The sequence below is a fragment of the Oncorhynchus mykiss genome, chromosome 27 (assembly GCF_057628025.1).
Source record: "Oncorhynchus mykiss isolate SJ-2025 chromosome 27, ASM5762802v1, whole genome shotgun sequence".
NCBI classification, from domain to species: Eukaryota; Metazoa; Chordata; class Actinopteri; order Salmoniformes; family Salmonidae; genus Oncorhynchus; species Oncorhynchus mykiss.
In genome coordinates, this window is record NC_143048.1 from 32,917,773 (window position 1) to 32,945,753 (window position 27,981).

At 43.2% G+C, this 27,981-nt stretch overlaps 1 protein-coding gene across 1 annotated transcript; it reads left to right on the forward strand.

Moving 5' to 3' along the window:
* The first annotated feature begins 388 nt into the window (after positions 1 to 388).
* Positions 389 to 18,980, forward strand: LOC110507951 (galactose-3-O-sulfotransferase 2). Its single transcript, XM_021588374.3, has 4 exons — positions 389 to 1,250; positions 10,202 to 10,312; positions 12,381 to 13,185; positions 13,545 to 18,980. The coding sequence occupies exons 1-4, from the start codon at positions 1,177 to 1,179 to the stop codon at positions 14,571 to 14,573; spliced, it is 2,019 nt and encodes a 672-aa protein (XP_021444049.3). The 5' UTR covers positions 389 to 1,176; the 3' UTR covers positions 14,574 to 18,980.
* The last annotated feature ends 9,001 nt before the right edge of the window (positions 18,981 to 27,981 follow it).

Below are 27,981 nucleotides of genomic sequence, written 5' to 3' on the forward strand. Positions count from 1 at the left end.
TCTGTCCTCTATCTGTAGAAAAGCAAGATAGAATTGATGCACACAGTACTGATTAAATGATCGATAGTTGTTGAGTGAATTCCAGGACAGACAAGAAGTGATAGTATTTTGACCTATGACCAGATCAAATGTGACCAACCTGAAGTGGGACTGGTGCCTGGCCACATACTGCCTCAGCGTTCTTCTCCTGATATGCTGGGGGGTTCCCACGACACTGCTGAACAACAAATCCACCAGGTTTTCTAAGAAGCCTGTGAAATAAATAAAATATCATCACTCAGTAAACATATTGCGAGAAAAAGAAATGCTCTGTAGTTTGGAGTGCACACAGGAATGTGTGCTGGTGTGGCTAAAATGCCAGGGCTGAATTTTGTCCCAGTACGCCCCTGCCTGTCACTGCTGCAAAATTCTCACACTCTTATTTTTGTCACAACCTGTGAAAATAGCTATTCTTGAAGATTTTACCTGCAGGTGTAGATAGCATTTTGGGACAATGGAGCACATTTCTGGACCTTTTGGTATTTGGTGCCACTTTAAATGCAGACTCTCAGCTGGAAAACTCATTATGGACGTTGCAGCTATTATATTACCGGATTTATTCCAAAAAGGACCTAAACAGCCAGGCGGTTTTATGGTTATAAGCCTGTTACAGTAAAGTGTTATTGGGCTATAATATTAACAACCATCACCTCATAAATGTAATATGCTCCTAGATATTTCACACAAAAGACAAACCTACTCACACTTCAAGGATATTTCGACATGGATGTGATTTTACCCAAACTGTTAATGCTACAAATCCCATTTGACGATGAGCAAGGTTGCATGTAACTGCTTTATCCTTGTGAAGAACGGTGTGACAACTACCTAGCTGGTGACAAAGAATCCCTGTCTTTGTTCTCGATTTCATCCGCTGTAACCCCCTGCCTCCTCCCCTCTCTCTCTCCTTTCTCCATCCCTTTCTGACTCCCTCTATTTGTTTTGTCTGCGCATCGAGCCAATGAGTCGACAGCGGGAGGAGTTATAAACTGAGAGCGGGGGGAACCCTACTCTAAAAGGGGACTAGGGAGTCTGTGGCTTGGGAACGGGGAGTCTTGGGAGAGTGACTTGGGTTGGTCGGAGTTGCATGCAGGACCGGGGTTCCTGAGCACCCCCCTCCTGGGACAGACACGCGAGATGCCACCCTCGCCAAGGAAATCTATCAAGGAGCGCGAGCTGTTCTCCCTGACCTCATCTCTACCATGTTGCTCGTAAGTGAATTAATTGTGACTTCTGGTCTTTTGTATTGTGTTACATTCCTTTAGCGATAGTTCATTGGAAAGCTGTTGGTCGGTGATGCTATTGCCCACAATAGTCCATAACATGCGAAAGAGCGGACTACAGATACATTACGTTATTCATATGCGCACGCAGAGAACGAAATCTAACAGTGGAGTGCCATACAATGAGATGTTTATTTAGATTTGATTTAGAGTCCTCGTTGCTACAGCCTAGGCCAACTTGCCCATACTTTGTGAAAATAAAAGCCAGACGCAAATGATTTACTTTAATTAAATAGCTATTGCTCCCATTCACACCGACCACACACTGTAGACTATGGAGAGAAAATAATAAAATGGCACTGTTGGCATTTACTCAAATCGGCAGTTATTGTAATAGATTTTGTGAATCTTTTGGTTCAGAATGATTTTTATTACCGTTCCAATAGAAGTAAGATGGCACGTTTCAAAGACGATGAGATTTAATTGCAACAACAAGCAATGTAGAATAGATCCACAAAACTCGTAAATTATTTAACTCTAACATTTAGATGCCGTAGGCGTAGATTGGCGTGTTTGGGGGGCCCTACTGAAATAATAAATAGCTCTTCTCGGTTAAACTGAAGGGAATCCTCGTTTTCTTAAAACATACATTTAAAGCCTAAACTGAACTGAGAGCACTTTTTAAAACAGTTAAATCAAATCGAACATAAATTATGGTGAACAGGTCATGAACAGGTACAAATCTAAATGTCAGGCTAGATCTGATGTGTAATAAAGTGACCCAAAGTTCAATTTCTAATTGTCCAATAGTCAAACCCCTAATAGTGTTCAAGAACATGGATGAAGAACAGTCCTGAAATTCAGTTTAAAGGTCATTGGCTTGTCATTTGGAACTGATAAGAACAAGATGGAAAACGTGTAGGATGTCAGTGCCTAGTACAGCCTAATACAGCAGATATCAGCACCATAATAAACCGGTCTGCCCGACCTTACTCCACACAAGGACACAGAATCAAACACTATACGTTTTCCTTTTACTGTTACAGATAATAGTTATATTACTATGAACAGACTGCATAATCTTACTGTTTACACAAGTAGCTACTACTGTATAATCTAATACAAATATTTTACACCTACGAAAAGACCTAGAAGTCATTCTGTAGGGTTGTGTGTCATGATAAGGGATCAACATCCAGGGAGATTACCACAACTCCCTGTTTAACTGGTCAAGTCCGGATCAGCCAGGTAGGAGTTGGGAAATGTTATTAAAGACATAAATGTGACCTGGGAAAGCATGCAAGCCAGCAATCCATCATATACAGTAGGACTGGGTTCAGGGCCTTTCCATCCCTTGTGACCAAAAGTCCAACCCCAGGTAGAAAGTTAGAGGGAGGGAGAATTACGGAAAATGCTCAGTGTATGTAGGCTATGTTTGTGTGAATCTATGTGTCTGTGCATGCATGATCCTGTCTGAGTGTGTGTGTAGCGCCCAAAGTAGTATATGAGAGAATCTGCTGTACTTTAAATGCCTGTGGGAATGTATGTATGTGTGTGTGTGTGTGTGTGTGTGTGTGTGTGTGCGCGGGCACGTGTGTGTGCATGTGTGTGTGTACTGTGTATATGTGTCGGCTGGCATACAGGAGTGTAGCTATGCAGCAGGCAGGGAATGGCAGGCCATTCTCCAGATGTCTCCATAGCCTGGGAAAACCTGAAGCGTTTTGTTAAAAAGCCCTTTTATTCATTCCTCATGTCCATGGCCTCCTGGTGTTTGTCTATCTCTCTGTCGGCTGCTGCTGCTCAATTTAATACCTTGGCAATATGACTGTTATTACTGCTCATATCACAATAGAAGTATTGTGTGTGTGAGTGTGAGTGTGAGTGCGTGTGTAAGTATAAATTCTACAAATTGGAGAAATTGGATATAGTGCTGATCACACTATAGTCTAATCCTTAGTTTGCATGCAGTGAGTTTGCATACATCTGCTTATCATGAATGAGGTTTCCTTCTCTAAGCTGTGTTTGTATTGGGTCTGTGCTGAATTGTAGCGCCATAGTTTGATTACTATCGACTGTGCTACCCTGTAGGGGTCCTCAGTGAGACATGGATGTCGGTAGTCTTCAGTGACTTACATGTATGTGACTTATGTAGAAATGTCATCAAATTCAGCTATTGGTATCACAACTATTAAATCAACTATTCTCTCTCTTCCTCTCCCTCTCTCTTCATGTGAGAGGGATTTCGGGGGTACCACGGTCCTCCAGTTAGACTCAAACTAACCCCAGTCCCTCTCCATTTTCTGTTTGACCGGCAATTGTTTGCGGTGCAGGGCTGAGGAAGGTTTTTGGAAAGTCTGTGTTTTTATTTAGTGCAGTGGAACTGGATGTGACCACAGGGCATGACAAAACCAGTTAGCTGTTCTTATTCCACTCATTGGTTAAGTAAATCTAAATTAGTTGGCTCTGGATCTTTCTTTAGAGGTAACCTTTGATTTGTTCTCCTCATATAAGCATTTAAGCCTTTAACTGCCACATCCAAATGAGCTGCTAGACTGTGTGTGTGTGTGTGTGTGTGTGTGTGTGTGTGTGTGTGTGTGTGTGTGTGTGTGTGTGTGTGTGTGTGTGTGTGTGTGTGTGTGTGTATCTGTGTATCGGAGTGTGGTTTGTGTGCAGAGAATGTGTGTGTTAGGGGTTGTGAGTGGAGTCAGGCAGAGTGTTTGTATCCAAGAAAGACAGAGAGCAAGAGAGAAAGACACAGCCAGACAGAGTGAGAGAGAAAGAGAAAGACAGAGAATGAGAGAGAGAGTAAGAGAGAGATGGAGGGAGATGTGGAGAGAGTGTGGTTGTCATTACTATTCTAAGTATCTGGTAAAATTGAAAATTCATTAGGCTATATCCAAACCTGATATCGTATTTCACCTGAAGGCAGGCAGGAGGCAGAGACAGAAATGTCTTCAGGGTACAAGGTCACCACAATGTTGTTTTCTTTGACTTATGTACAGCAACTTAACCGGTTGTAATTACCATGACTTTGGACTGATTTCAATTGCAAATACTCTCTCTCCTACTGTGGTATCCTTTCCTGTGTCCTATACCCTATGAAAGTCTTGCCTACTTCCTGGTTCAAGTCACATGCTGTTTTTTTAATGAGCTTCAAGCGTATATCTTCGAATTCATGAAAATGGGGTCACTTAAGATAAATGTAAAATTATATTTGTGGATTAATTTAATTTTACCTATCCAGTGCCTTCAGAAAGTATTCATACCCCTTGACTTATTCCATATTTTGTTGTGTTACAGCCTGAATTCAAAACTGATTAAATTGTTTGTTTTTTCTCACCCATCTACACACAACACCCCATAATGACGAAGTAAAAACATGTTTGTAGAAATGTTTGCCATTTTATTGAAAATTATATACAAAAATACTGTCTCTCATTTACACAAGTATTCACACTCCCTAGTCAATACTTTGTAGAAGCATCTTTGGCAGCAATTACAGCTGTGAGTCTTTCTGGGTAGGTCTCTCTCTCTTTCTACACCTGGATTGTGCAATGTTTGCCCATTATTCTTCTGAAAATTCTTCAAGCTCTGTCAAATTGGTTGTTGATCTTTTTGGTAAGCAACTCCAGTGTAGATTTGGCCATGTGATTTAGGTTATTGTCCTGCTGAAAGTTGAATTAATCTCCCAGTGTCTGGTGGAAAGCAGACTGAACCAGGTTTTGCTCTAGGATTTTGCCATTCCGTACATTTTGTACCTGAAAAATGATTACAAGCATACCCATAACATGATGCAGCCACCACTATGCTTGAAAATATGGAGAGTGGTACTCAGTAATGTGTAGCATTGGATTTGCCCCAAACATAACACTTTGTATTCAGGATAAAACAAATCTATTTCACTATTACTTTAGTGCCTTGTTGCAAACAAGATGCTTGTTTTGGAATATTTGTATTCTGTACAGGCTTCCTTCTTTTCTCTCATTCATTTACATTAGTATTGTGGAGTAACTACAATGTTGATGATCCATCCTCAGTTCTCTCTTATCACAGCCATTCAAGTCTGTAACTGTTTCAACGTCACCATTGGCCTCATGGTGATATGTCTGAGCGGTTTCCTTTCTCTCCGGCAACTGGGTGTATTGATACACCATCCAAAGTTGTAATTAACAACTTCACCATGCTCAAAGGGATATCCAATGTCTTCTTTTTTATTTCGACCCATCTACCAATAGGTTCCCTTCTTTTCAAGGCATTGGAAAACTTCCCTGGTCTTGGGGGTTGAATCTGTGTTTGAAATTCACTGCTCGACTTAGGGACCTTAAAGCTAATATTATGTGTGGGGTCTCGAGTGGCACAGCGGTCTAAGGCACTGCATCTCAGTGCTAGAGGCACCAAGTCACACTGACATGCCTAGTTAAATGAAAAAGTTAACAGAGATTAGATTCATAATTTTTGGTAGTCATTAAACACTGTTATTGCACACAGAGTGAGCCCATGCAACTTATGTGACTTAATTAAGCAACATTTTACCCCTGAACTTTAGGCTTGCCATAACGAAGTGGTTGGATACTCGAGACATTTGAGCTTTTTTAAAATGAATTTGTAAACATTTCTAAAAACATAATTCCTCTTTGACATTATGGGGTATTGTTTGTATGGGGCATTGTGTTTAATCCATTTTAAATTTAGGCTGTAACACAACAAAATGTGGAAAAGTCAAGGGGTGTGAACACTATCTGTAGGCACTGTATGTAGATCAGTGATGTATCTAGAATAACAGTCCCTCTCTCTCTCTATTTCTCTCTCTCTCTCACTCCTGACAAATATCAGTTCAAACAGCCAACTCTTTCATAGTGTTTCACTCCATTATTCATTAATGTTAAAAAGGAACGTCATCCCTATTCCGTTTGTGTCGTAGTGGAGTTATCCATGCACATGGGAAAGTACAGTAAAAAAAAACTGATCAAACGCAAACCAGAACCCACACAAACCATGTTGCTAGCACACAACCACAGGGACATATTTAGTCAGTGCCACAATGCATAAGCAAGTTGCAACAGAGTTCAATGAAAAACCACTACAAACAAGGAGGATGGTATATTAAGGGCACATGTTGTGTCATTTCCCTAGCAACTACATTGCCTGGTATTTTCATGTTTGTCTCCATTGCCTTTACTTCATTTGTGACACGGGTCAATCAGAGTTTGCCCATTAGCTGCTTCCAGGGGGGCAACTGAACTAGAGGATCAAGGGTAATGTGTAGTGTTGTTTAGTCATGGTGGTGGCATGCCTGTTTGAGTCAATCAACTAGCTCCACAGTGACATCATCATCCCATGTCTTGATGATGACCCATCAGTGATGGATGTATAAGGAAATAAGCAAACAGGAAACCACTCACCCAGAGGCGGCACTCCTAGTGGCCGGAGACTTTAATGCAGGGAAACTTAAATCTGTTCTACCAAATCTCTATCAACATGTTAAATGTGCAACCAGAGGGATAAAAATTCTAAATCACCTATACTCCATACACAGAGACGCGTACAAAGCTCTCCCTGGCCCTCCATTTGGTAAATCCGACCACAACTCTATCCACCCGATTCCTGCTTACAAGCAAAAACTAAAGCAGGAACCACCAGTGACCTGGTCTATAAAATAATGGTCAGATGAAGCAGATGCTAAACTACAGGACTGTTTTGCTATCACAGACTGGAACATGTTCCAGGATTCTTCCGATCACATTGAGGAATACACCACATCAGTCACTGGCTTTATCAATAAGTGCATTGAGGACGTCGTCCCCACAGTGACTGTACGTACATACCCCAACCAGAAGCCATAGGCAACATTCGCACTGAGCTAAAGGGTAGAGCTGCCGCTTTCAAGGTGCGGGACTCTAACCCGGAAGCTTACAAGAAATCCTGCTATGCCCTGCGACAAACCATCAAACAGGCAAAGCTTCAATACAGGGCTAAGATTGAATCATACAACACCGGCTCTGACGCTTGTCGGATGTGGCAGGGCTTGCAAACTATTACAGACTACAAAGGGAAGCACAGACGCAAGCTGCCCAGTGACACGAGACTACCAGATGAGCTAAATCACTTCTATGCTCGCTTCGAGGCAAGCAACACTGAGGCATGCATGAGAGCATCAGCTGTTCCGGACGACTGTGTGATCACGCTCTCCGTAGCCGACATGAGTAAGACCTTTACACAGGTCAACATACACAAGGCTGTGGGGCCAGACGGATTACCAGGACGTGTGCTCTCGGCATGTGCTCACCAACTGGCAGGTGTCTTCACTGACATTTTCAACATGTCCCTGATTGGGTCTGTAATACCAACATGCTTCAAGCAGACCACCATAGTCCCTGTGCCCAAGAACACAAAGGCAACCTGCCTAAATGACTACAGACCCATAGCACTCACGTCCGTAGCCATGAAGTGCTTTGAAAGGCTGGTCATTGCTCACATCAACACCATTATCCCAGAAACCCTAGACCCACTCCAATTTGTATACCGCCCAAACAGATCCACAGAGGATGCAATCTGTATTGCACTCTACACTGCCCTTTCCCACCTGGACAAAAGGAACACCTATGTGAGAATGCTGTTCATTGACTACAGCTCAGCGTTCAACACCATAGTACCCTCAAAGCTCATCACCAAACTAAGGATCCTGGGACTAAACACCTCCCTCTGCAACTGGATCCTGGACTTCCTGACAGGCCGCCCCCAGGTGGTGAGGGTAGGTAGCAACACATCTGCCACGCTGATCCTCAACACCGGAGCTCCCCAGGGGTGCGTGCTCAGTCCCCACCTGTACTCCTTTTTCACCCATGACTTCATGGCCAGGCACGACTCCAACACCATCATTAAGATTGCTGACGACACAACAGTGGTAGGCCTGATCACGACAACGACAAGACAGCCTATAGGGAGGAGGTCAGAGACCTGGCCGGGTGGTGCCAGAATAACAACCTCTCCCTCAACGTAACCAAGACTAAGGAGATGTAATAGCTACAGTGGAGCAGGTTGAGAGCTTCAAATTCCTTGGTGTCCACATCAACAACAAACTAGATTGGTCCAAACACACCAAGACAGTTGTGAAAAGGGCACGACAAAGTCTATTCCCCCTCAGGAAACTAAAGATTTGGCATGGGTCCTGAGATCCTCAAAAGGTTCAACAGCTGCAACATCGAGAGCATCCTGACCGGTTGCATCACTGCCTGGTACGGCAATTGCCCAAGTCTAGGACAAAAAGGCTGCTCAACAGTTTTTACCTCCAAGCCATAAGACTCCTGAACAGGTAACCAAATGGTTACCCGGACTATTTGCATTGTGTGCCTCCCCCAAACCCCTCTTTTACGCTGCTGATACTCTCTGTTTATCATATATGCATAGTCACTTTAACTATACATTCATGTACATACTACCTAAATGGCCCGACCAACTAGTGCTCCCGCACATTGGCTAACCGGGCTATCTGCATTGTGTCTCGCCACCCGCCAACCTCTCTTTTTACGCTTCTGCTACTCTCTGTTCATCATATATGCATAGTCACTTTAACGATACCTACATGTACATACTATCTCAATCAGCCTGACTAACAGGTGTGTGTATATAGCCTTGCTAATCTTTTTTCAAATGTATTTTTACTGTTGTTTTATTTCTTTACTTACCTACACACACACACACACACACACACACACACACACATACCTTTTTTTTCCTTTTTTGGTTAGAGCCTGTAAGTAAGCATTTCACTGTAAGGTCTACTACACCTGTTGTATTCACGTGACAAATAAACTTTGATTTGATTTGATCTGGCTCTGTGTGTGTCATGCTTTAACCCCCTGGTGGCCAGACTAATGTACTACACTAACAAACAGCTGGGGGCAGCTGAAGAACAGGATAGTGGTGCCATGCACTTATGGATTGTGCTCAGGGACACACACACACATACTCATATGTACGCACTCACATGCACAGGCAGACACACACACACACACCACACGCAGCAAGCACGATCACACACACACAGACACACCACACACACAACATGCACAAACATACACAGCATGTGAGCAGGTGGATGTGTGAGAGAGAGGAGTGGGAGTGGGAGATATAATGAAGGAGGAAAGTAGAAAGGGGAAGAGATGGAGGAAGGGGGAGGGATGGAGGTAGAACTGTCTGGAAATCATTCAGGCAGAAGGCAGATGTTCCAGATGTCTCTGGATGTAGCTGTAACAGAAGTAGAAACACACACACAGAATGGGCAGAGTGGTCCAGAGGGTGTATTCAGGATTGTTGTTTTTCTTCTTCTAATTTAGCCAAAGCCAGTTCAATGGGCCGAATCAAACAGGCCAGCTAATTGCTCTGATTAGAACATGAAGCCTACAAACAGATGGGAAAGGTCAATGCACCACTACGCCACAGGCATTCCAATCCAACAGTCATAGTGACGTTTCCTCTACGGTTGGAAGAGTTTCTGTGAATCACTGTTCCACTCATTGAGATGCTGTTGGATTATCTTGTAAATCATTGAGATTATCTCTTCCCTCTCGCACACACCATGTGTATACAAACACATGCGCAGCAGTCATCCTAATTATAGCCACCAAGCCTCAAGAAAAAACATCCAACAGTACAAAGATCATTTCTGTGGTCTAGCATAGATCAGTACTCATTTTAATCCAAAGGTGTCAGTCATGGTTATGATTTGAAAATTAGATTTGAAAATGAAGTTACAGTTTTGGAATGAGATTATATCAGCAGGTTGGTATAAAATAATTTAGTTAAAGACACAAGATATTCTTGAGATTCTTTAAATGAGTTTATAGTCATAGAATCAGTCCCGTTGTCTGTAGTATTTCTGTACCTGATGCTGCTGCAGACTCTAATGTGGTTCCTGTGGTTGGTCTCCCCCCCTGCAGGTGGCTGAAGGTAGTTCTGTGCAGCCACATGCGCAATCTATGGATGGTGCTCATGGCCCTCACTGTGCTCTGTGTGGCCATCCAGATCCTAGGAGTCGTCTGGCAATCCAGGTGAGTCTGATGCTACTGTACATACACATGTAGGATCTTTATTTGATCAACCGGTTGCAGGAGAACTTTCCTGCAAAGCAGGAAATGTAAAACTTGTAGTCTATTTTAGGTTATAAAAGGTTTTTAAAGATTTGTCATTTCCATTTAGACATTTTAGGCTTGATTTTAAATTATGATAAATGTAACATCCACTACAAAAATGTCCATTAATTATAATCCACTGTTGTTACAGGATCATTTTCCTGCTGTAGCAAACTGGCTCAAATTAAGATCCTACATCTGTAGGTATTAGGTCAGATCTTCATACTACCTGGATTGGTATTACTGGCAGTGAAACCAGAGAGGAATGGGTGAAACGAGAGGATTTTTCTATGAGAGAATGTCGAATTGAGTGAGGCTTGTTTGATCGAATATACATTCGGAAAGTATTCAGACCTCTTGACTTTTTCAAAATGTTCTTACGTTACAGCCTTATTAAATTGTTATTTTTCCCCTCATCAATCTACACACAACACCCCATATTGACAAAGCAAACATTTTTAAAATATAAAAGGTTTTCAGGTTTCTCTAGAACTGTTAGATCAGGTTCAAGTCCGGGCTCTGGACATTCGGAGACTTGTCCTCGAAGCCTCTCCTCCGTTGTCTTGGCTGTGTGCTTAGGGTCGTTGTCCTGTTGGAAGGTGGACCTTTGCCCCAGTCTGAGGTCCTGAGCGCTCTTTTCATCAAGGATCTCTCTGTACTTTGCTCCGTTCATTTTTCACTCGATCCTGATTAGTCTCCCAGTCCCTGCCGCTGAAAAGCATCCCTACAGCATGATGCTGCCACCACCATGCTTCACCGTAGGGATGGTGCCAAGTTTCCTCCAGACATGACGCTTGGCATTCAGGCCAAAGACTTCAATCTTGGTTTCATCAGACCAGAGAATCTTGTTTCTCATGGTCTGAGAGTCCTTTTGGTGGCTTTTGGCAAACTCCAAGCGGGCTGTCATATGCCTTTTACTGAGAAGTGGCTTCCGTCTGTCCACTCTACCATAAAGACCTGATTGGTGGAGTGCTGCAGAGATGGTTGTCCTTCTGGAAGATTTTCCCATATCCACAGAGGAACTCTGGAGCTCTGTCAGAGAGACCATTGGGTTCTTGGTCACCTCCCTGACCAAGGCCCTTCTCCCCCGATTGCTCAGTTTGGCCAGACGGCCACCTCTAGGAAGAGTCTTGGTGGTTCCAAACTTCATTCATTTAAGAATGATTGAGGCCACTGTGTCTTGGGGACCTTCAATGATGCAGAAATGTTTTAGTAACCTTCCCCAGATATGTGCACAATCCTGTCTCTATGGACAATTCCTTTGACCTCATGGCTTGGTTTTTGCTCTGACGTGCACTGTCAAATGTGGAACCTTATATAGACAGGTGTGTGCATTTCAAAATCATGTCCAATCAATTGAATTTACCACAGGTGGAAGTTGTAGAAACATCTATGGGATTGTAAATGGAAACAGGGTGGCCCTGATGTCAATTTAAAATCTTATAGCAAAGGGTCTGAATACTTATGTAAATAAGGTTTCTGTTTTTATTTTTTTATATACATTTGCAAACATTTCAAAAAAACTGTTTTCACTTTGTCATTATGGGGTATTGTAGTTTAACATGTAAAACATGTCATTTAATCCAGTTTAGAATAAGGCTGTAACGTAACAAAAATCTGGGAAAAGTAAGAGGTTCTGAATACTTTCTGAATGCACTGTAAGTTTCGCAACCTTTAGTCTGTTACAAATGTACTGATATAAGTGGATGCACTTGGAATTCTGACAACTTTGAGAAAAACGACTGTTGTTCACACGCGTATCTGCCCTTTCATTGGCTAGAATAGTCCCACCTGATCGCACCTGCCTTCAATCATTGAGGACATGTATTTTGATTGTTGTCACTCTCCTAACTTGTCAATATAATAGATCATGTTTGGTGAAACTAACAAGCTTTTACATTCCACTTCACTGTTCTGGATAATTGTTTTGTTTTGAAACAGGCTGACAGTGATTGGCTAACTGTAGTCTAACATTGTTTGGTTTCAGGAATGATAAGATGTTAAGCGAGAAGCTCCTGAATGTGCAGTTCACCATCAAGATCCAGAGAACGCTCCCGACGGAGCAGAGGGACTGGGTACACTTGCGCTCTTCGCACGCCCCTGTTGTAGAAGAGGAAATGAGGTCACAGGAGGAAGGAGCTCTTAAACAACGGGCCAAAGGGAAGCAGAAGGTAGCAGAACATCAACATGGCAGAGATGAGTCAGGGGTGGAGAGGCGTGTCCAGGAGCATCACCAACATCTAAAGCTCTCATACACTGTCAATAAGGTCAAAGACTCTAGGAAAGAGGCCAGGGGTAAAGTTTCAGCAGTAAAGGCAGCCCTGCCCAAAGTCACACTGGGTGATGATGAGTTGCATTTGGGGGTTCCTGGGTCTGTAGTTCTCCAGCTGGGCCACCCATCTATCAAAGTGGTATCCACCTTACCATACAAACCTCCCAAACTCCTCTCAACCAATCAGCTGAAGAGTAGAAACAGCCCTGCCCCTTTAGGCACCAACTCTGTAGTTGCTGGGGTGATAAACGAGGTGAAATCTGAGGTAGCCAGCGCCCCCTGTCGGCCGAAGAACAACATTGTCTTTCTCAAGACGCACAAAACGGCCAGCAGCACCATCCTGAACATCTTATATCGCTATGGCGACAGCCGCAATCTGACCTTCGCCCTTCCACTGAACAAGCACAGCCAGCTGTTCTATCCCTTCTTCTTCGCCTCACACTTTGTGGAGGGAGTGAGGAGCCGCAGTGTCAAAGAGTTCAACATCATGTGCAACCACATGAGGTTCAGACCACCAGAGGTGAGTTCTATCATCATAGCACAGGAGGTTGGTGGCACTTTAATTGGGGAGGACAGGCTTGTGGTAATGTCTGGAGCAGAATCAATTAAATGCTATCAGATACATCAAACACATTGTTTCCATCAAACTCATGGTTTCCATGTGTTTGATGCCATTCCATTTGCTCTGTTCCGGCCATTATTATGAGCCGTCCTCCCCTAAGCAGCCTCCACTGCATCATAGGTAATATTGAGGTTCAGACTAACACAATATTAATTTTACTAGATTTTTTAGCCAATAATTGTTCAATTATTATACACCACCAAGGCATCCCACTAACACATTTTGTTCTTGTTTTGGTATTTTCTGTTGTGTCTCAGGTGAGGAAAGTGATGCCCCAGGACACGTTCTACTTCTCCATCCTGAAGAACCCCGTTGCCATGATGGAGTCCATTTTCATCTACTACAAGAGCATCCCCGCCTTCCACAAGGCCCGCAGCCTGGATGACTTCCTTGACAATGGTTGGCGTGGTTACAACACCTCCCTGCCCAACAACCATTATGCCCGTAACATCCTGACCTTTGACTTTGGCTTCGACAACAACGTCGCAACAGATACACCCGGAGACCTGGAGACGCGGGGTGCCAAAGCCATTGGCGCCATTGAGCAGGACTTCCACCTCATCCTCATCTCAGAGTACTTTGACGAGTCCATGATCCTGCTCAAGCGCGCCCTCTGCTGGTCTCTGGACGATGTCGTCTCCTTTAAGTTGAACAGCCGAAGCGAGCGCACACGGCACATGCTCTCCCCGCACACCGCCGACAAGATCAGAGCCTGGAATGCCCTTGACTGGCAGCTCTACCTGCACTTTAACATCACCTTCTGGCGACGCGTGGACGCTACTGTGGGGCGTGAGGAGATGAGACGGGAGGTGACTCGGCTGCAGGAGCGACGTGCCGAACTAGCCAAAACCTGCCTGAAGGATGGTGGTGCAGTGGACCCGTCGCAGGTGAAGGACGCCGGACTGAAGCCCTTTCAGTACGGGGCGGCCATCATCCAGGGCTACAACCTGAACCCTGGGCTGGTTGGGCCTACCAAAACACACTGTCAGAACCTGGTCACTCCAGAGCTGCAGTACACAGACACTCTCTACACCAAGCAGTTCCCTGAGCTTGCCGCCAGGCAGAGACAGGCTGCCAAACTGGTCGCCTCACAGCGTCAGCCTAGTTCAGTTAAGGTCAACCCGAACAAAGCAGCCATGACAGGGCCGGTGAGGGTGAGAGAGGCCAGACACAGTAGGACAGCCAGGAGTGGACATAGAAACCCTCATGCTCAGAAACAAAATGACCTCCCCTCAAGTGCCCTGTCTAAAATCACTGCAGCTAGAAGTGACAGAAACATGCCTTAAGGGGGGGCTCTTTCAACACAGACTGGGGACTAGTGGGAAGATCCACAGGAGCTCATTGCTGCTGCGTACTGGGGACTTTTTAAGCTGAACAGCCAATGGCTATGTTTTGTCTATACAGTGAGGACCTTTCGCTGCACATTATGTTCACTCTGGCTGGCTGCAGTGCACAGGGTCAGTTGGCTGACTTTGGCGGCACTAGGAAAAGCTCTAGTGTTTCTGCCAAACGATGCTGGACCTGTGTGGGTGGAGGGGATGGAATTGGGGGACGAGAGAAGGAAGAGTAGGAAAGAGAAGGAGAGTGCACCTGGGGTGACTGTCCTGCCTTGACTGGTTGGACTGGAAGTAGCCTTTTGTGGCACACATCCCCTAAACCCTCTCATCTAATATTTCCCCTTGATCTTGTTACACCCTGAGGTTTACAATTTGAACCCTTGAGGTGTACAGTCGTGGTCAAACGTTTTGAGAATGACACAAATATAAATGTTCACAAAGTCTGCTGCCTCAGTTTGTATGATGGCAATTTGCATATACTCCAGAATATTATGAAGAGTAATCAGATGAATTGCAATTAATTGCAAAGTCTCTCTTTGCCATGCACATGAATTGAATTCCCCCCAAAACATGTCCACTGCATTTCAGCCCTGCCACAAAAGGACCAACTGACATCATGTCAGTAATTATCTCTTTAACACAGGTGTGAGTGTTGACGAGGACAAGGCTGGAGATCACTCTATCATGCTGATTGAGTTCGAATAACAGACTGGAAGCTTCAAAAGGAGGGTGGGGCTTGGAATCATTGTTCTTCCTCTGTCAATCATGGTTACCTGCAAGGAAACACGTGCCATCATCATTGCTTTGCACGCAAAGGGCTTCACAGGCAAGGATATTGCTGCCAGTACGATTGCACCTAAATCAACCATTTATCGGATCATCAAGAACTTCAAGGAGAGCGGTTCAATTGTTGTGAAGAAGGCTTCAGGGTGCCCAAGAAAGTCCAGCAAGCGCCAGGACCATCTCCTAAAGTTGATTCAGCTGCGGGATCAGTGCACCACCAGTACAGAGCTTGCTCAGGAATGGCAGCAGGCAGGTGTGAGTGCATCTGCACGCACAGTGAGGCGAAGACTTTTGGAGGATGGCCTGGTGTCGAGAAGGGCAGCAAATGAGACACTTCTCTCCAGGAAAAACATCATAGACAGACTGATATTCTGCTAAATGTACAGGGATTGGACTGCTGAGGACTGGGGTAATGTCGTTGTCTCTGATGAATCCCCTTTCCGATTGTTTGGGGCATCCAGAAAAAAGCTTGTCCGGAGAAGACAAGGTGAGCGCTACCATCAGCCCTGTATCATGCCAACAGTAAAGCATCCTGAGACCATTAATTTGTGGGGTTGCTTCTCAGACAAGGGAGTGGGCTCACTCACAATTTTGCCTAAGAACACAGCCATGAATAAAGAATGGTACCAACACATCCTTCGAGAGCAACTTTTCCCAACCATCCAGGAACAGTTTGGTGACGAACAATGCCTTTTCCAGCATGATGGAGCACCTTGCCATAAGTCAAAAGTGATAACTAAGTGGCTCGGGGAACAAAACATTGATATTTTGGGTCCATGGCCAGGAAACTCCCCAAACCTTAATCCCATTGAGAACTTGTGGTCAATCCTCAAGAGACGGGTGGACAACCAAAAATCCACAAATTCTGACAAACTCCAAGCATTGATTATGCAAGAATGGGCTGCCATCAGTCAGGATGTGGCCCAGTTAATTGACAGCATGCCAGGGCGGATTGCAGAGGCCTTGAAAAAGAAGTGTCAACACTGCAAATATTGACTCTTTGCATCAACTTCATGTAATTGTCAGTAATAGCCTTTGACACTTATGAAATGCTTGTAATTATACTTCAGTATTCCATAGTAACATCTGACAAAAATATCTAGACACTGAAGCAGCAAAGTTTGTGGAAATTAATATTTGTGTCAGTCTCAAAACGTTTGGCTACGACTGTACAATGGTTTGAATGGGACATACTTGATACAATTGATTAAATTGGTTGGGGTTGGTTAAGACCTGCAGTACAGTCTGTCTGCTAACACCAAAAGACAAGCAAATACCTCCACTTTACCATGTGGTCTCTCATTTAGACAGGAAATATCTCAGGTCTCATTTCTCCGAGTTGATCTAATCTTTACTCAGAGATAAGGTGGCTCAATTTGGAGATTAATAAAATACATGATGGTCTGGTAAATATGTAGACATCGGAGGAGGCTGGTGGGAGGAGCTATAGGAGGAGAACGAGCTCATTGTAATGGCTTCAATGGAATCAATGGAATGGTTCCAAACACATCAAACCCATGAAAACAAGGTGTTTGACTCCGTTGCATTGATTCAATTCCAGCCATTAGAATGAGCCCATTCTCCTATAGCTCCTCCCACCAACCTCCTCTGGTAGAGATTTAAGGGAAATTGGTTTTCGTCAAGATGTAGTCAAGATGTATAGAAATACAATTCCAGAATGTTTAACTTAAGAGCACATCTCAGCTCTTCTGATACCACCTAAAGAGAGCAAGGGCTTGTAACATTCTGTAATCATAGATTTGTACATAAACTCAAATGCAGACAGCAGAAAGTTCCTAGAATTGTATCATCCTTTTAGGTTAGTAACTGAGAGAGATTGAGTTACTGAAGTTATTCAGTAACTGAAAGACATTCAGTAGGCCACTATGGGAAAAAAATCAGTTACCAAGACATAACAATGGAGCTCTCGATTCTCACTGAGATGGGAATCACATTAAAATATTGTGTTTCTTAGAAGACCAAATGATTAGTCTCTTTAAATTAAAGTGTGCTTTTACAGTTTTTTACAATCACTTTGGCACTAATTTCGGAACCTTGATGTCATTTTTCAAAACTCTAGACACAAAACTACAGTACACATAAAGCTAACATAATTTGTTCATTGAACTAAAATCACCTGTTAAGTATGACACAACTTAACATCAAAGTATTACCATTTCAAAATGCAATTCACACATTACATCTGAAATGACTGTCTATTCATTTCATTACAATGATCTAACTATCAATTGATACAACTGCTCAAAATGATAAGTGTGTTGCATTACTCTTAAAGCATAGTTTTATGGAAACTGACTAACAATATTCCATGTTTAGATCATGAAAGTTTCAGGATAACGAGATCCATTGACACCAATTACCGTGGAACATGAACCAACTGGACTACATTATCTATGGATGTAATATTTAATCATCATTCTTTATCAGTCACTGTTTCTATGGTCCCATGTACCACTTTTCCAGACCATGTTTTCAGATTTGACATTACTGTACACTCACCGGCCACTTATCTAGTACTGGGTAGGACCCCTTTTGCCTCCACAACAGCCTGAATTATTCACGGTGTTGTACGATAAGAGAAGCCCTTCTGCACACCACTGTTTTAAACAGCTGTTATTTGAGCATTTGTAGCATTTCTGTGAGCTTGAATGAGTCTGGACATTCTCCTCTGACCTCTCTCATTAACAAGGTGTTTTGCCCACAGAACTGCCGCTCACTGAATGTGTTTTGTTTATCGCACCATTCTCTGTAAACTCTAGAGACTGTGGTGCGTAAAAATCCCAGGAAGGCAGCTGTTTCTGAGATCCTGGAATCACCATGTGTGGCATCAACAATCATACCACGGTCAGTTGCTTAGATTACGCATCTTGCCCGTTCTAATGTTTGGTCAAACAACATATAAAGCTCTCTACTCAATATACTCTATATATTGAGTTGCAGGCAGCCACATGATTCACTGTTCGAATTTAACCTTCCTTGATGAGCTAAATCAGGTCTGTAGAGCTGAAGGTATGACCTATGTCATTGTGTGGGATAATGTCAGGTTCCACCATGCTCAAATGGTGCAAGCATGGTTTCAGGCCCATGCACAATTTACCACCCTGTACTTACCCCCATACTCTCCTTTCCTTAACCCGATTGAGGAATTTTTCTACACATGGATGTGGTAGGTTTATGATAGACGCCCTCACAAACAAGCCACCCTTCTCCAGGCCATGGATGACGCATGCAATGACATCACGGAAGACCAGTGTCAGGCCTGGATTCGCCATGCCCGAAGATTCTTCCCAAGATGTTTGGCTAATGAAAACATTCATTGTGATGTGGATGAGAACCTGTGGCCAAATCCACAAGACAGAGTTGAGGGAAATATAGAAGTACAGTAATCAATATTTTGTTTTGCTTTTTACAGTAAGCCAGGTGAGGAACACTGCAGTTGACGTTTAACTGTTTTTTCTTTTTTGTAGCAAATTATTTTGGCTTTGATTCAAATAAACCTATGTTGGGATTTTATTGTATTTCATCAATAAATGTCATATTTTGTTCAGTGTCTGTAGTATTCACTTTACTAGTCCTTTTACAGTGATGTATTTACGTGTAGTAGCATAATGAAACATGTATCACATGTTTTGTACTACAATATTTAATGATTGTACGAAAAACTACACAGTAAAACTATCTTGTGTGTGGGTGATCTAAATGAATGTTCCTGTGGTATTTCATGATAAATGAGTTATTTGAACCTATGATTCTGCAAGTGCAAGGTTTCCTTAAAGATATGAATGCACAATGCCATGTTTTGAACATTGGACAGCATGTGCTACAAGTGATGACCGTTATGAGTTTTGTGTCTATGGTTTTGAAAAATGACCACAAGGTTCTGAAGTTAGTGCCAAAGTGATTGTTAAAAACTGTAAATCATACTGCACTTTAGAGTAAATATATATGGGTTGTAAAGAATTGATCGTAAAATGGAAATGTAGATTTTGTATTTAGAGATGATTTTGTGATGTGATTCCTTACATCACAATGCTTTAAAATGATCTGGTATGTACAGTACCTTTGGAAAGTATTCAGACCAAATGTAGTTTTTCCAAATGTTGTTATGTTACAGCCTTATTCTAAAAGTGATTATATAAAAAGCGAAAAAAGGTTTTTAAAAATTGTACAAAATGTATTACAAATAGAAAACAGAAATACCTTATTTACATAAGTATTCAGACCCTTTGCTATGAGACTCAAAATTGAGTTCAGGTGCATTCTGTTAACGATCATCCCAAATGCTTTCCGTTTGAGTTATGTTAGGTTTTATTTTCATTAGATGCTTCTACAACTTGATTGGAGTCCACCTGTGGTAAATTAAATTGATCGGACATGATTTGGAAAGGCACACACCTGTCTATATAAGGTCCGACAATTGACAGTGCAGATCACAGCAAAAACCAAGCGATGAGGTCAAATTAATTGTCCGTAGAGCTCTAAGACAGGATTAAATCGAGGCACAGATCTGGGGAAGCTTACCAATTTATTTTGCTGCATTGAAGGTCCCCAAGAACATAGTGCCCTCCATCTTTCTTAAATGGAAGAAGTTAGGAACCACCAAGACTCTTCCTGGAGCTGGCCGCCGGCCAAACTGAGCAATTGAGGGAGAAGGGCCTTGGTCAGGGAGGTGACCAAGAACCCGATGGTCACTGTGAGAGCTCTAGAGTTCCTCTGTGGAGATGGAAAAACCTTCCAGAAGGACAACCATCTCTGCAGTACTTAGGCCTATATGGTAGAGTGGCCAGACGGAAGCCACTCCTCAGTAAAAGGCACATGACAGCCCACTTGGAGTTTGCCAAAAGGCACCTAAAGACTCTCAGACCATGAGAAACAAGATTCTCTGGTCTGATGAAACCAAGATTGAAGTCTTCGGGCTGAATGCCAAGCATCACGTCTGGAGGATACCTGGCACCATCCCTATGGTGAAGCATGGTGGTGGCAGCATCATGCTGTGGGGATGTTTTTCAGCGGCAGGGACCGGGAGGCTAGTCAGGATCGAGGCAAAGTTGAACAGAGCAAAGTACAGAGAGATCCTTGATGAAAATCTGCTCCAGAGCACTCAGGACCTCAGACCTGGGCAATGGTTCACCTTCCAACAGGACAACGACAGAGAAGAATGGGAGAAACTCCCCAAATACAGGTGTGTCAAGCTTGTTGCATCATACCCAAGAAGACTCAAGGCTGTAATCACTGCCAAAGGTGCTTCAACAAAGTACACCGTGAAGGGACTGAAAACTTATGTAAATGTGGTATTTCAGTTTTTTTATATAAAAAATTAGCAACAATTTCTAAAAAAATGTTTTGCTTTGTCATTATGGGGTATTGTGAGTAGATTAATCAGAGGAAAAAATGATTTAATCAATTTTAGAATAAGGCTGTAATGTAACAAAATGTGGAAAAAGTCAATGGGTCTGAATACTTTCCGAAGGCACTGTATGTTTATTTTTCTCATTGTTTTGAGCAGTGATGTTGCCACTGACTCGGTAAGCACAGATTTCAAAATCGAAATGGTCAAATAAAAGGGTGATGTATTATAACTGGTTCTTACTTTCGTGTCTGTTTCTACTTTTGCACGATAAAACAATTTAACCTGAGCAGTATTTTGTTTGGTCTTGGGTAAAAGTTTCTGTACAGTGGGGTTGTACTTTGCAGATCAGACAACAGGTGGCAGCCTTGTCTTCATCTTCCTCTCAGCCTTGCGGGACGACAACTACATGATGGAGAGTAGACTCCTGTGCTAAAATATTATTTTCTCCCCCCTCTCTCTCTCCCCCTCTCATTTTTTCAGAGAGTACTAACGGTACTGTCCCCAATACAACAACGGAATACTTAAATATATCTAACTATGTCCTTGAAACATTTAATTGGAGGACTGCTCCTTCTGGGGAATATCAATATGGCGGCAGGTGGCTTCATAGCATCAGCAATCCAGGGTTTATATATACACACATCATTATCTCTCTCTTGATCCCTCTGTCTTCAGCTTTTCAGACAATGGTTATTTTTCTACAGTACATCAACAGCTCCACCTATTGTTCATTATTAGTATGTGCCGAGATCCAATAAGAATTTGTAAAGGTACCGAATAGTTTTCTTCATGATCACAGAGAAGATAATTAGTTAATTTAACAAGGTGACTAACAACATACATGAGCATGTATGTGTCAATCTGTGACTTGTTTACAGTAGAACATGAATGATGGGTGAACATGTGTTTGTATCTGTGTGCTGTTGTTCGTAGGGTTGTGTGTGTGCTGTTGTTTGTAGGGTTGTGTGTGCTGTTGTTTGTAGGGTTGTGTGTGTGTGTGCTGTTGTTTGTAGGGTTGTGTGTGTGTGTGCTGTTGTTAGTAGGGTTGTTTGTGTGTGCTGTTGTTAGTAGGGTTGTGTGTGTGTGCTGTTGTTAGTAGGGATGTGTGTGTGTGCTGTATGTGTGCCTATGCAAATTACTTGAGTATATTTGTAACAGAATGTTTCTGTGTGTGTGTGTGTGTGTGTGTGTGTGTGTGTGTGTGTGTGTGTGTCAGTGTAAGCATGCATGGCAGCAGGCAGGCCTAATCACCAAACCTTGTGGTACAGGAATGGCTTGACTGGACATCTTTAATATTTACTCATCAATCAAATCTGCTCTAAAGGGTAGCGGCTTAAGCAAACAGAAACACACAAAAACCAACGTCTGGCCTCGCATCTATCACACACCCACAGCAGGGTTTGACAAATAGCCTGCTTGGCGTGTGCGGTCACACCTCAATGTGTGCGTGAGAAACTGTTGCCAGGCTATCCAGTCACAAGCCTTGCTATCTTGAGCCAGCCATAAAGTAACCTAGGCCTGCTCTAATACTGTATTGTTCATGACTACAGTATGTAGCTATTTAAATTGATATGGAATGACAAAATGGACCACATTTTAAAAGGTAAGGTTGTCATCAAAATATGGTCTAATCCAGTTTAAGTCATACGTTTACATACACCTTAGCCAAATACATTTAAACTCAGTTTTTCACAGTTCCTGACATTTAATCCTAGTAAAAATACCCTGTCTTAGGTCAGTTAGGATCACCAATTTATTTAAGAATGTGAAATGTCAGAATAATAGTAGAGAGAATGATTTATTTGAGCTTTTATTTCTTTCATCACATTCCCAATGGGTCAGAAGTTACACACACTCAATTAGTATTTGGTAGCATTGCCTTTAATTAACTTGGGTCAATCGTTTCGGGTAGCCTTCGACAAGCTTCCCACAATAAGTTGGGTGAATTTTGGCCCATTCCTCCAGAGCTGGTGTAACTGAATCAGGTTTGTAGGCCTCCTTGCTCGCACACACTTTTTCAGTTCTGCCCACACATTTTCTATAGGGTTGAGGTCAGGGCTTTCTGATGGCCACTCCAATACCTGGACTTTGTTGTCCATAAGCCATTTTGCCACAAAGTTGGAAGTCTGCTTGGGGTCATTGTCCATTTGGAAGACCCATTTGCGACCAAGCTTTAACTTCCTGATTGTTGTCTTGAGATATTGCTTCAATATATCCATATAATTTTCTTTCTTCATGAAGCCATCTATTTTGTGAACTGCACCAGTCTCTCCTGCAGCAAAGCACCCCCACAACATGATGCTGCCACCCCCGTGCTTCACGGTTGGGATGATGGTCTTCGGCCTGCAAGCATCCCCCTTTTTCCTCCAAACATAACAATGGTCATTATGGCCAAACAGGTCTATTTTTGTTTCATCAGACCAGAGGACGATCTTTGTCCCCATGTATAATTGCAAACCGTAGTCTGGATTTTTTATGGCGGTTTTGGAGCAGTGGCTTCTTCCTTGCTGAGCGGCCTTTCAGGTTATGTCGATATAGGACACGTTTTACTGTGGATATAGATACTTTTATACCTGTTTCCTCCAACGTCTTCACAAGGTCCTTTGCTGTTGTTCTGGGATTGATTTGCACCAAAGTACGTTAATCTCTAGGAGACAGAACGTGTCTCCTTCCTGAGCGGTGTGACGGCTGTGTGGTCCCATGGTGTTTATACTTGCGTACTATTGTTTGTACAGATGAACGTGGTACCTTCAGGCGTTTGAAAATTGCTCCCAAGGATGAACCAGACTTGTGGAGGTCCACAATACTATGGAGAGAGGAGAGCTTGGAAATGTTGGGCATCCCAAGGTAAAGGCAAGAATTAAAGTCCCTCACAACTGTTATTGCAGCATATAAAACATGTCTGAAGTAATTTAATATATACTTAAACATGACAAGTATGTGGTGCTAAACTACATTTTTCTTTCATGTTCTTTTCCTTTTCTAATTTTCTGCTCCCAGAAAAGTTTAGAACCTATAAAACAGTCAGAGGAAAATCACCATGTACCTGCTTGTGTTTGTGTGCAGTGTGTGTGTGGTTTTGCTGCTGGACCAGGATCAGATTTGAAGCTGTTCCAAGGCCAGGCTTGACTGCCTCCTCCCATTTGTCCGGCTCTACTCTGCCCTACTCCGTTCTGTTCTCTTAACAGCCTGCAAGCTCTACTCTGCCCTACTCTGTCCTGTTCTCTCAACAGCCTGCTAGCTCTAGTCTGCCCTACTCTGTTCTGTTCTCTTAACAGACTGCTAGCTCTACTCTGCCCTACTGTCACGACTTCCTCCGAAGTCTCTCCTTGTTCGGGCGGCGTTCGGCAGTCGACGTCACCGGTCTTCTAGCCATCGCTGATCCACATTTAATTTTCCATTGGTTTTGTCTTTGTTTTCTACACACCTGGTTTTCATTCCCTAATTACATGTTCACATATTTAAACCTCTGTTTCCCACATGTTTTTGTGTGTGATTGTTTCTATGTTCATTTCGGTTCATTATGGCTGTTTTTTTGACGGGTACTGTTCTCATCCGTGCCTTATATTTACCGTTTGTATTTGGTCAAGTGTATTTGTTTCCCTTGTGCCTTTATTTTTGAGTAAAGTACGTTGCTCACTCATTTTGCTCTCCTGCGCCTGACTTCATGCACCAGCTACACTCACCGACTAACACCTACTCTGTTCTGTTCTTAACAGCCTGCTAGCTCTACTCTGCCCTACTCTGTTCTGTTCTCTTAACAGCCTGCTAGCTCTACTCTGTTCTGTTGTCTTAACAGCCTGCTAGCTCTACTCTGCCCTACTCTGTTCAGTGCTCTTAACAGCCTGCTAGCTCTACTCTGTTCTGTTTTCTCAACAGCCCCATAGCTCTATTCTGCCCTACTCTGTTCTGTTCTCTTAACAACCTGCTAGCTCTACTCTGTTCTGTTCTCTTAGCAACCTGCTAGCTCTACTCTGTTATGTTCTCTTAACAGTCTGCTCGCTCTACTCTGTTCTGTTCTCTTAACAGCCTGCTAGCTCTACTCTGTTCTGTTCTCTTAACAGTCTGCTCGCTCTACTCTGTTCTGTTCTCTTAACAACCTGCTAGCTCTACTCTGTTCTGTTCTCTTAACAGCCTGCTAGCTCTACTCTGCTCAACTCTGTTATGTTCTCTGAACAGCCCTCTAGCTCTACTCTGCCCTACTCTGTTCTGTTCTCTTAACAGCCTGCTAGCTCAGCTCTACTCTGCGCTACTCTGTTCTGTTCTCTTAACAGCCTGCTAGCTCTACTCTGTTCTGTTCTCTTAACAGCCTGCTAGCTCTACTCTGTTCTGTTCTCTTAACAGCCTGCTAGCTCTACTCTGTTCTGTTCTCTTAACAACCTGCTAGCTCTACTCTGTTCTGTTCTCTTAACAATCTGCTAGCTGTACTCTGTTCTGTTCTCTTAACAGCCTGCTAGCTCTACTCTGTTCTGTTCTCTTAACAGCCTGCTAGCTCTACTCTGTTCTGTTCTCTTAACAGTCTGCTAGCTCTACTCTGTTCTGTTCTCTTAACAATCTGCTAGCTGTACTCTGTTCTGTTCTCTTAACAGCCTGCTATCTCTACTCTGTTCTGTTCTCTTAACAGCCTGCTAGCTCTACTCTGTTCTGTTCTCTTAACAGCCCCCTAGCTCTACTCTGCCCTACTCTGTTCTGTTCTGTTCTCTTAACAGCCTGCTAGCTCTACTCTGTTCTCTTAATAGCCTGCTAGCTCTACTCTGTTCAGTTCATGCCAGTCAGACAACCTCACTCCAGATATCACTGTCAACCAATGTCTCCCTGACACTGTCTGCTCTAACGAGTGTGTGTATGTGTGTGTCCATCCACAGAGACATCAGAAGTTTCGCCGAGCAGTTCTCGCTGTGCAGTTTGTCTGTAACATGATATAAATGTACAAAGCAAGTATCGCTACAGTACCAGATTCAGGTGAACGTGGTGTAGTTTATCAAGCTGCTGGTTGGTACACACAGCCATGGTCTCTGTAGGTTTGGACTGCTGAGGATTGATATCAGACAGCTCTCTCTCTAATCTGTGTTTGCTAACCAGGATTTCCTGACCAGATTAAAACATTCACACCTCACTGCCCACGTTCAGGCTGTTCCGCCCCTGGCTGTGCCTCATTGCACTGCACCCCCTCCATCCATCCCTCCCTCTCCATCGATTTGGGCCCAGCCTGGTTGGAGCTGGCAGCTATCTCCAGTGTTGGACATGAGATATGATATACTCAGCTGGCTTCTGTCCTGAATGAGTGTGTTAGTATGTGAGCAGGTGGATGTGTGAGAGAAAAGATAGGAGGAGTGGGAGGGAGGGAGGGAGAGAGAACTGCTGCTGTCTGTCTGGAAATTATTGAAGCGGGAAGGCAGATGTGTTTTTTAAATGATGTGAGTCTGTTGTTCCAGATGTCTCTAATGTAGCTGTAAGACATGCAGACACACACACACACACACACACACACACACACACACACACACACACACACACACACACACACACACACACACACACACACACACACACACACACACACACACACACACACACGCCACACATACACACGCCACGCACACACCATGCACACATACACACCACATGCACACCACACACACATACCACAAGCACACACAAAATATTATTGTGGGGACCGACAGAATGACCCACTTGTCCGAATTGTCCTTGTATTACTATCCTTGTGAGGACTTCTGGTAACCACAAGGATATTAAAACCAAACACACACACACACACACATGAAATCCCATGCAATGTTTGTATATGTGTGCATTTACTGTTGCAAATGTGCTTTACCACCCAGAGACTATGCTGCGTCCCAGGCAGAGAAGCTGTCCTTTGCTGAGATCACCACCCGGGCTGTTGCTACCCGGAACCACAACCTGGTGTTTCATGTGTCCCGGTACAAAGCCAGCAAGGAGGTATGAGTGCTGGAGCACATCAACCCCACATAGCTTCACCCTCTCTGGGCAGCTCAACCACCGTAACCCCCCTCTGGACTGGTGGAAGATCTGGAGGGAAGATGGAGGCATGGTTTTTGAACCACTTCTCTGTTTGTCTGTTGGTCTGTCTCTCTCCCTTGCCTTCTTTCACATAGATAGTTGATTGTTGATTGATATGGTGCCGACAGAGATGGTCTCCTCGCTTCGCGTTCTTAGGAAACTATGCAGTAGTTTGTTTTTTTATGTATTATTTTTTACATTGTTACCCCAGGAAATCTTAAGAGCCCCAGAGAAGCACTTCCCAACATGGTGGGTAATAGCTCTAGACTGGGCAGTGAAACAGACTGCTTGAAACATTGTTAAGGTCATCCAGAAGGTCATAAGAATACTATTAGGCTTTAGATGGACTGGGCTTATTCTGTGTCTGGGAAACCGACCCTAAAACTTGGGAGAACCATTGTCTTCCATCTTATTGTCTGAGGGCAGCTATACTGGCTGTACTCTGATTGGCTTTGATGGGATCATGTAAATTGATACTTATCTACTTCCTCCCAAGGCTACCCCTTCACTGGAACACACAACAGGTAGCTTATTTACACAACTATTTTCCTTAAGTCAATATAAAGGAGGGAAATATAAAATAAACATAAAACCTCTAATGAAGCCTACTTAATGGCGATATTGAACAGAATCATGCTAACTAATAATGAAAATAATGTAGCCACAGGCTAGCAGGCAGAAACCGAGGAGGTCTGTGGAAAACACACTCACTGTTCTGGATGCTGACTCAGTACTCTCTGGCGTGGATTTCAGGAAAGCACTATGGGTTTCCTCATAGGACATTACCACCATATTACATTTACCACTGCTTTTTATGTTATTTGGAAAATTCATTCAGTTTGGTGCGGTGTTATATTAATTCAATTACTGTTACAGAAAGAGTAATGAGAGAGCTATGGTAGTTAAAGCAGTTTAAGTTGGGTTTTGTGGAGTACAGATGTAGGATCTTAATTTGAGCCAGTATGCTACGGCAGGAAAATAATTATGCAGCAACAGGAAATGTTAATTATTGTGTGGATTATAATTAATGGACATTTTTGTCAGGGTTGATACACATTTCAAAGTGGAAATTACAAACTTAAAAAAGCACTTTAAAAAGTAAAATACAATACAAGTTCGCATTTCCTGCTATGTAGGATCATTCACAGCAACAAAAGA